Consider the following 10888-nt stretch of genomic DNA (forward strand, 5'->3'; position numbering starts at 1 on the left):
AACGAAGCAAACGTGGTCTCCCTGCTGAAACCAGGTAAAGAAGCGAACGAACTCGGCTCGTATCGGCCGTTAGCGCTCCTCAATACCGATTACAAGATACTTGCAGCAGCCCTGGCCCGGAGGCTTGCACCACTGGTCCCCACTCTGGTACACACTGATCAGAATGGCTTCGTACCCACACGGAGCACGTCCCACAACCTACGCCGGTTTTTCAGGGTCCAACGTTAAGCGACCCCGACCTGGCCACGCTCGGGATGCATCGTGCTTGACTTGGAAAAGGCATTCGACTCAGTGGAGTGGCCGTATCTCCTCCGAGTCCTTGAGAAGTACGAGCTGGGGGATACCTACGTCCAGATGGTGGGGCTCCTCTATCAAGCACCCGAGGTCCGGGTCCGGACCGGACGGTTGTTCTCGGACAGGATCCGCATTGGGAGAGGCACCAGACAGGGCTGCCCCCTCTCCCCCATCTTATTCGCCTTGGCGATGGAGCCGCTGGCGGAGATGCTCCGCACTTCCGGAAACGCCTGGGGCATTCCGCTGGCGGACGGCATTCACTCGGTGTCTCTGTACGCCGACGACTTGTTATTGTTTGTCAGAGACCTCACGCGCATACCAGCGGCGCTCTCGGACACCTTTCGGACGTTTGGAGACATGTCGGGGCTCCATGTCAACTGGGCCAAATCAGGGACCTACGCATTCGATGGCGAGATGCCACAGTGCGATGTGCGTATGATGGGGGAGACACTCCGATGGCACCCGACGGTATTTAGGTACCTAGGGATCTTAATATACCGGGACCCTATAGATCTCCTGGAAGGGAACCTAGTGAGGGCCATCTCCTCGCTCACAGCCCAGGTCACATTCTGGAACTCCCTCCCTTTAAATGTGCCGGCCAGAGTGGCCCTGACCAAGATGATAATGCTACCCCGGCTTCTCTATTATTATACTAATTTGCCAGTGTATGTACCGGTGCGCATGTTTAAGGAGCTGGACACCCTCACCAGACGCCTCATCTGGAATAAGGGGAGACCCCGGGTTGCGCTAAAGACCCTGTATGCACCCACAGATGCTGGAGGCCTAGCGGTTCCCAATCAGGAGCTTTATTACTTAGCGGCACAGCTGCAGTGGGTTGCCTATTGGTTGAGCGGTAAGAACCTGGCGGACACGGCCACGGCCGATACTATCCTATCCCCCGCACAGGCGCTCACACTCTTCCACCCACTGACACTGGGCCGGCCCCCCACGCAGGTCCATGTAGCAGTGGCAAAGCGGTGCTTCGCACGGAGCCTCCGGCTCACCAGACATACGGTGCCCTATGCTCCGAACCTACCCTTGCTGGGGACACCTCTGGGCGCTGACACACTGTCCACGGCCGAGCTGCGCAGCTGGACTGCAGCAGACCTGGATGACCTGGGCGGCCTATACAGCGACGGAGAGCTGCTGCCCTTCGAGACCTTGGCCGCGGACACAGAGCTACCGGTGGGTCAATTCCTGACACACGCCAGACTCCTTCATGAGCTGGCAAGGGCGTGGGGTGACCTTAGCCACGAGCCGTCCACTCACCTACTCATCCAATACCTGCATGTGATGGGGGACGGGTCCCACATTGTGCACTGGCTCGCACAAGCCTTACACAGCCATACGCAATTTTCTTCCCAGAAATTGAGGGAAAAATGGGCGACCGACCATGGCTCAGACTGGACGGACAACCAATGGAATGCTATCTTAGCAGGCGCAAGGGTCATTCCCCGTAACGCACGATTCAAGATTATCCAATACTACATCATCCACCGTGCATATCTGTCTCCGGACAAGCTGAACCGCTACTTCGGGCTCACTTCATCGGCATGTCCCAGATGCGGCCTCCTGGACTCAGACTTCCTGCACGCACTCTGGAGCTGCGCCCATCTTACCTCGTACTGGTCTGCGATCGCGGGTATGCTAACAGCGGCCACGGGCGGAACCCTCCCCACGACGTGGGAAGCATGCCTATTGGGACTCTACAAGAGAACCAAGCAGACCAAGCTACGGGCACGCTTCTGGGACTTGGGCCTTATTACGGCCAAGCGTCTCATTACACGACGATGGAAGAGTCCCACCCCGCCGCGCCCTGCAGACTGGCGCCGCTCTTTTGCCAACTGGGCCTGTGCGGAGAGTGTGTCGCTCCATAGAGAGGAAACCGCGGGCCTACGGAAATACCCGATCGCCCAAGACTGGGACGCTGCCCTGCTTACATATCACCGCGCGTGCACCCAAGCCGGCATAGAGTACCGACTCGACGCAGAACAGGGAGGGCCCACCTGATTGCTGTCCGCACCTGGCACAGACTCCTCCACCCCTCTTCCCCCCCCCCCTTCCCCCCCCCTGTCTTCCCCCCCCCCCGTCCCGCGCGCTTCCCTACCTCCCCAACCCCCCCCGGTAACTGGGGTCTTGCGCGATGGAGATGTCCCCTGCCGCTATCGCCCCCCCCCCCCGCCGCTCAGCCCCCCCCCCTATTGCCCCACAGCCGCGGCGACGCCGCTTCATCCATTGTCTCTGCCCCTACATGGCCCACACAGGATGCACCACACACAGCTAGAATCCTAGATGCACTACCACACACACGAATACTAGTCTAACAGTTATTGATATGTTCCTCCCCCCCCCCTGTTTTCGGCTACCCAGTTAATTCTTTTGGTTGACACAGAGGCCGTTCATACTATGCTCCTGATAACGCCCGAGTACCCTTCCTCGTCTGCATCTTATATAAAGCTGCTTAGATGTGCCCAGAACTAGGAAGCGGGCACCCAGCGACCCACTAGACACCGGAGGGTATGATGCTGCCTCTATCCCCTGCTACAATGACCAGGGAACTCCATTTCAAACAATGACTGTTGGCTTTTCGTTTTGAACACGCTGGTTCCTTGTTGCAGTGCTATGAACCTTAGGCACTGCACCATGTGACATTTCCTGACACCGTCATTTATGAACTGATGCACTTCCACCAGCAACTGTTTGTTTTCACTCATGTGTACCTGCTATGTCGACATGTACTATCTGCTGGGTTAATGTTTGTAGCAATAATCCGTGGTTCTGACACTGTATGAATAACTACTGGCTTATTTGTGTAACTGAATAAAGTTTGGGACCGTTGGTCTTAAAAAAAAAAAAAAAAAAAAAAAGAAATTAGTCAGATGCCATGTAGTTGATTTTAGAGTTTAAGAAGTGACTTGTACTTTGGTCAGAAAGGACATTAGTGAAATATGAGGCAAGTAATCATACCTCCCAGGTGAACCATGCATAAACAGGGTGTAGTCTTCTCTTTGTGTATTTGTGGTTTGGTGTATAGACTGAAAGCTTGGTGAACCTTGACTGGGCCGAGAGGGTGGATGGCACAGGAGGCTGTAAAGAGGGGTGTTAGTGCCCAATTCAGGGGTGTAGGTTTGGTTCTTGACAGTATTGTGTTCTTTGTTAATGTAGAAATACCTCTGTTCCAAGTTATGAGCGAGACCCCATTGATTTATTCCAGCAATACATTGTCTGAATTAAGTCATGGAGGGGCACGTGGGTCATAATGAGGAGATGGGGGAGAAGAAGATGTGAGCTAGTAGTGTTGTGTCTAGAAAAGATATTCGTAGCCATAATAAAAAATATTCCCAGTCTTCAAGGTACGAACCAATGAGATGAAGACACGGAGGCTGACATCAGAGGATTGGATCATGAACTTCCACCTGCAATATAGAGTGATCTGTAAAACACATTTCTGAATATGGTAATGTAGTATAGTATTGTTTACTGTAATGGGTTTTTGTGTACTTTGAAAAAAATTAACAAAAGCATACTGTATTGGTGTAGAAGTCTTTCATTTGGAAAAAATCAAAAACAAAAGTCAGTCCTCATAGAGCCCAGTCTCAAACTGGGGAATCTGTCAATCATTAAAGTTGTCATGCTATTACGTTTGAGGGTCATTTTGTAAAGGCAAAAGGTAAATAGGATCTCTGAGGTGCTGTTGCATGCATCATGGAGTTTGAGCTGATGAAGCTCTCCTTGATTTTGGTTTAATGGCCATACACTATCCCTCCAAAAACATGCAGGTTATTGATCTTGAGAAGCAGATTCGCAATGGGAAAGGTGCAATATGCAGCCAAGTATTAAAACTCAGGACACAGAGAACGTGAAAGACAGATGTCACAATCTGTGTTATCAGCATTAATTCACAACTAGTGGTAATTGCGTTAAAAAATCCCCCTCAGTGTAATATTAGCTGGAGAGAGGACACACAACTTACAAGTAGGAGGTAAAATGCATTCAAGTACAAAACCACTATTAGTACAGCATCAAAAGGAGTGTGCGAGCACTTTTAAGAGCAAAAATGCACCTCCACTGCAGTGGATGAAGGATTCACTTAACAGTCGATGCAATGGAATGAAAATCACTCTTTAGGTAGGCAGACTAACAAACAGAAGAGCAAATAGTTAATGATGAGTTAAAAATACTCATCTGCGCTGGTCGAAAATGTGATTGGCACTTGATTCAAGCAACAGCTGAGGAGGGTGACCCAAACTCCATCCATGTGTATGTTTTTGGTGTTGATTACATGAGCCCTGATGGAACGCTAACATTTGAAGTACTCATACCTAAATACTTGCAAATTGATAAAGAAGTCAGCGTATCTGGCTAAGTCAAGGTTGTAAATAATATAGCGTCATCATAAAACAAACTAGAATAAAAAACACTTCAGACTTACTTTCACTTTGAGCTCCTGAGATGTAAGCTCATCAAAAGCACCGGAAATATTTTCGATTTTATCAAAAAGTGTTGAGTTTCGACATCTCAGATTTTCCTGCAAAACACAACATAGAAATTATTCAGAAAAGGAAGAAAATAAGTACAATTTATACGTAGCACACACCAGAACAGTCTAGCAACCCATTCACATGGGAAAATAAAAGAAACATATTTTGCCTTAAGATACAGGCTCAAATGAACATTTTTTTATTGTTAAAATGTTGTTATTTATACATCACACACCCAAATTTGAATTACCTTTTACCTGAGCTACAAACATGGATCTCTGCCTTAACTGTGAATAGTTTTCAATTCTTTTAGTGTTACACTTCCTCATCACAGTTCTCAGATGCAAAGGTAGCCCGCTGTGTAGACAGAGAGGCTAGCAATTAAACCTTCATCCCTTTTATTTTAAAAATAAAAATGTGAAAAATCCAACTCGCCTCAAATTTTAGGAATCGCCTAAAGCACATGTGAGGAAACAGTAACAAAGATATGCGTAGCGCCAAAACTGCCCACTTTAAGGATCTGCCTGATATGGCCAAAAAAGACCAACAAACTTGTTCGAAATCATCAAACAACAAGTGAACCACTCTCCCAGTTAACTCTCGGCACTCAAGGACTCACTCCCATGTAGTGAGGAGTTCCCTGCACACCTTATGGAAAAGACAAGAAAGATCGAACTAGAACTGCAACTCGCTTTTGGTGACATGCTGAATTCAGCCCAATCCTGTCCCCCTGCAAGACTAGCTCTCTTCTTGCAGGATCGGTAGATTATACTCCAAAAAATGATGCATCATGGAATACCTTCCTACTACCGGACGATGCAGAGCTGCTCAACATCATAACTTCATTGAAGCCTTGAAATCATTTCAAGTATCCTGTGCCCACCAAGTTCTTCAAATAGCTTACCTCTTCCATTTTCTGGTCTAGATTGTGCATGAATCTCTTGTGCGGAGTGCATCAAGATCGGCCAAGTCACCCCATCCCAAAAAAGCCAAATACAAACTTTAGCCAGACTACTTGAGAAGTACACAACTCTGCAATCACATTGAGCAGTTTCACCTCCTAGACCAATATCAATCGGACTTCAGACCTAAACACGGTACTGAATCTGCTCTAACACACATTGTTGATGATGCCTTAGACTTCTCGACCAGAACGAACCTTGCCTACTTATACTGCTTGATCTTGACACGGTCAAACATGACAACTTGATTAACCTTCTTCAAAAAAGGATGGGCTTATAGGGGAAAGTCTTAAATTGGTTTGCTTGGTTCCTCCAAAATAGAATGCAAAGAATCAAAGTCAACCCAACCATTCTTACAAGAAGCCAGTCTCAACTGGCATTCCGCAAGGATCCACACTTTCCCCCACACTATTCAACTTGTACATGGAACATATCACCGAAATTCTGAAACACACAAACATACACTATCACTTGTAAGCCGAGGATACCCAATTGTACATGAAAATGTCTTTACCAGACAACAACAATACTCCTAACTTTGCTCTTCTGAAAACTCAACAGTCGCTATCTCCTATTCACCTTCTGCTAAAAACTCTCAAGACAGAATTCCTCCTGCATGCACAGCACAATCATCTTACCCCTAAGGTTAGCTCAAACAACTAACAGCCTTCAATTGCACACCACATATTGTTAACTCAACTAGATTATTAGGCATAACCTTTGACAAATTCCTGAATATGCAAGAACACCTTAGGTCAACAACTAGAGGAGCCAATCACCAACTCCACACTTTAAGGAAAATCAAACCGTTCCTGCCGCCTACGGACATGCAACTTGCAGTCCAATCCCTAGTTATCTCCTGTTAAGACTACGGAATCGTGACCATAGCAGGTCTGCCGAAAGCTAAACTGGCCCATTTAAGGGCCACTCTGAACTCTGCTGCCAGGAAAATCACGGGATCAAGAAAAAGTGGTCGCAACACACCAGATCTAATCCAACTCAACTGGCTTTCTCTCGATGCAAGGATCAGGTACAAGATTGCCTGCTTAACGCACAAATAGATGCATCAGAACACTCCTATTTACTTGGCAAATAAACTTGAACTATCTTGTTGGAATCGAGCCCTAAGAAGCTCAAACACTCTTTTGTTAAAACCACAAAAGTTTAAAAAGAAGAGAACCTACAACTGTGCATTGTCTGGTCTGGCTACGAGAATATGGAACGCTAACCTGCCCCAAACCAGAACGAACCCCTCATTCTCTGCATTTAAAAAAGTCAAAGGATTGCTCCTGAATAACCACCTGCGACAATAGATTTTTAACCATACAAACTATCTTTAACCTCTTCACATCATAGACCATACTTACCTGCCATGCATTGTGCATCTGATGTAGCCACATTTATGTCTATTCTTTTCTGCAGTGAGCATTCGATGTAACAGCTTACTTGTCTATGATTTTCTCCCTTACTAGCACTAATTTTCAGCCTCAATATACAGCGCTCTGATATCCTGACGGCTCTGGCTTGCGCTATATAAAACCTTACAGATTAAATAATTAAATAATTGTGAGAACGACACATGAAAAAACAACAGGTTCCAAATAACGGAACAGCAGAAGACGTTGAAGCCACTAAGCACAGCTATCCTTAACGAGGCAAAAAAGGCAGATAGTTCCATCCTTTAAAAACGTAATGAAGCTACTGGTTGAAAACAAGTGGTCCTCCTGTAAATATCAACTAAGGAGACCATAATCCATCCCTTTGAAGACGAATCCTTGAACCCCACTCCGGTAACCTTCGCAGGTTGTGCGTCAACAAACCGGCTATCTCAATTTGAGTGGCTATTTTTGTCTAACATCAACAGGCCAGCATAAGGCACACAGGAAATCAGAAACATGAAAATCCTATGTGAGTTAAGTACGTGAACCCCTTTCAGAATCTGGCAGGTCAGGAAACAGAGTTGGAGCTAGTTGGTAAAGAAACTCAGGCTTGAAGGCAGGGGAAAAGCTTAAGACCAACCTATCAGAAAGGACTGTAAATAGTACTCAAGCCAGCTAAGCACCTTGAAACAAAAGAAGCTCACCTTAGACTTCAACAGCTTTCAGAAAACCCCTCCTCCACTGGATTAAACAGAGGAACCAACAGACCCCAAAGCAGAAAAAGTAGATTCCAGTAGGCACCAAGGGCCTATTGGAGACTGGCAAGCTTGAAAATCTTTACTGACCCAGAAGCATCATCATCAATGGATGGAACACCCTTCACAGTTCCCTGAACACACACACTTGAGTAAATTGGGAGTGAAGAGATTAAGAGGCTAGATCTAACTCAAACCCATGTGCAGCATGTTCATGCCATCACATAACAAATAGACAACCAGGAGCAAAAAGTGCACTAGTGTCTTAAATAAAACAGAAGGCTGGGACTCAGGGAAAGTTATTTATTGCATACACTGGAGCCATAGTCATGTTGCCTCCATGCCATTCGTTTCAACTCAGCCATCTTTGGGGGACACAGAGACAGACAATGGGGGGGAAGAGAAATACAAAGTCATAGCGAGTACTGGAGAAAGAAGGGAGATATGTTCATTCTGGCCACACTGCTAGCTGGTGAAGCAGATGGAACCAGGATTAGGTAGGCCAAACTGAAGCCCAGAGCGATGGCACATCTCCCTTTTATCCAACAGAACCCTCAGGCGGGAACCAAATATTCAGAATCAAGACGGTTGATTGGAGGCAAGTTTGTCTAACCAGTGCAGGCCCAGGTGGAACATATTCATCTAGAACACCTCCGTCTAAAGGCAAACATTCTTTGGGGTGGGGGGGGGGGTGGGGGGGGCTAATAACTCAACGTGTCTGCACAACGGTTGGCTTACTCTAGAAGATATGGGGTTCATACTGACTGCAGACTGGGTTCTGTATAAGATCGGAGGCAGTGAGCCACAAAGCAAGGGTCCAGAACCTCATTACCATATGATTTACGTCTTGGTAACTTAATTCACTGTCTTCACCAACACAGCAGCATAAGCCTACATTGCTATCCACACTGTCTGATGTTCCCACCTACCTGAGGAGAAAGCTGATTGCTGAAGACACCAGTGCCCCTGTGCTGACTCCAGTCCAAGAGCAGCACCTCAACTGTTGCCATTTACAGGATTTATCGAACCCAACAAGTGTGAAAGTTGAAGCCACAGTTTTGGAGGTAAAGTTATCCAGTCTAAGCCACCAGTGTAGAGGCGCACCAGCAGCCTTAGAACATGAATGCATAAGTCATTGGCCATGGGGTCCACCTCCCTAAAGGACAGACTATGCAAAACCAGAGCTGTTAAAGAAACCAGGTACAAGCTACAACAATAAGCAGGAGACTATGTACAACTATGATGTCTACCATCTACAGTGGAAGCCACTTTTGCAACCTCAGCTGCACAGTTAAGGCAGGAGGATGAAACACACAGGACACACCCAAATTTATACAAGTTTCAAAACTAAATATGAAAATTGGATAAGTCACTGTACCCTGAGGTAATTGTTGATGAAAGCGCTTCGTGTTGGCTCAGTGTTCTTTCAAACACAAGGTAAGAACTCCTCTTGTGTGAAGAGCAAATATGACAAGGAATCAAGTTGATTTACGTGCCTATGAATAGGCCCGGATGGGCAATTCTTGTGCAATTTAATACGCGTGAAAATATGAAAACTTGTTGGACTTTGTGACGATTAAAAATGGATAAACTTTGTAATAAAAAGGATGAATTTGAGTAAATTTTCGAGTAAATGGATGATTTGATCACAAATGTGTAGCAGGCTGTGCAACTCTTCAGTGACACGAAAACCGCGTGTTACAAATTCGTAACCATTTTGCATAGGCGCATTTGGAGCGGAGCGCAACAAGAGTGGATGCACGCCAAACAGGAATAATATGGATATAATTAACATGTGGATTACTGAAAAGGGTGTGTTCAGGTCCATAATCACAATGGTTCATTACGAGAAGCTCCAACCCTGTTACCACCCCACAAACTGAAACATTGGAACAGATGAAGTAACTGTGTCACGTCAAGGTTTCTCCGAGTCAATGTCAGCCTAAATATGTGCCAAACAACCATGATTACAGACGTTTTGCGAATTGTACTTCACTGTGATCACATTGTCGATTTTCATTGTTTTTCTATACACTTAGAATCACATTTTGCAAAAATAAGGAAAACATGGGGTGTTAGAATACTTTAGTTAGTGGTGCAATGTAGGGTAGCATGTCACTTTTATTTTTATTTTCTGAAAACCCGGGTGGGGCGTGTAGGCCATATGATACGATCTGATCACACGTGGGGAAGGTAACGCGGGATTCAAAAAACAGTACGCGTAGGGAGTTGGTGCTCAATATGGCATTCGAATTTTGAGGCGAGTAGAGTTATTATTATTATTAGGTAATTTTATAAAGCGCGCAGCTGCCCCAGCAAAGTCCCGGCGCTAGCAGCAATGAGCAGAGGCAGCGACACAATTAACAAGGGAATAAAAAAGTTTTAATGGCTTTACGGAAAGGGAACAAATCATCCAAATGGCGGATCTGGGCAGGAAGGGAGTTCCATAGCCTCGCGGCCATAAAGCAGAAGGACCTCCCCCCAGCTCTAGCACGTTCCACACGGGGGACCACAGCCAACAGCTGCTCCCCCGAACAAAGCTGGCGCTTGGGAATGTAAGGGGTCAACAATTTCGATAGAATCTCAGGGGCGGAAAATTTGAACATTTTAAACGCTAGGCAAAGTGCTTTAAATTCGATCCTTTTCTGTACTGGCAGCCAATGGAGTCGCCTGATGGCGGCCGAAGTGGGGCAGAATCTAGAAGCCTAAGCAGGACCCGTGCCGCAGCGTTCTGGACTCTCTGTAAGCGATGCACGTCCGCCTTATTAGCTCCTAACAGAAGGGAGTTCGCATAGTCTAAGCGTGACAAGATAGTGGCCTGAACTATCAACTGGCGCGTGGCAGAATAAAAAAATAAAAAAATGGGCCTAAGGCCACGTAGGAGACCAAAACAGGTGCCAGCCACCTTTTTAGTATGATCCTGAAACCCCAAGGTGGAGTCAAGCCAAATCCCCAGATTCTTTACCACTGGCTTCGGGGTTGGAGCATAACCCATAGATGACGGCCACCACTGCGTG

The 10888-nt window shown here is 46.5% G+C and overlaps 1 protein-coding gene across 1 annotated transcript in view; it reads right to left on the reverse strand.

Moving 5' to 3' along the window:
• LOC147662764 (E3 ubiquitin/ISG15 ligase TRIM25-like) overlaps positions 1–8881 on the reverse strand; it is a 237947-nt gene extending 229066 nt beyond the window's left edge. Inside the window, exons 1-2 of the mRNA XM_086950917.1 lie at positions 8801–8881; positions 4727–4822 (exon numbers count right to left, since the gene is read on the reverse strand). Coding sequence (XP_086807043.1) covers positions 4727–4822; positions 8801–8881 — 177 coding nt within the window. The remainder of the gene's footprint in view (positions 1–4726; positions 4823–8800) is intronic.
• Positions 8882–10888: the final 2007 nt, after the last annotated feature.

The sequence above is a fragment of the Lissotriton vulgaris genome, unplaced genomic scaffold, assembly GCF_964263255.1.
Source record: "Lissotriton vulgaris unplaced genomic scaffold, aLisVul1.2 SCAFFOLD_2765, whole genome shotgun sequence".
NCBI classification, from domain to species: domain Eukaryota; kingdom Metazoa; phylum Chordata; class Amphibia; order Caudata; family Salamandridae; genus Lissotriton; species Lissotriton vulgaris.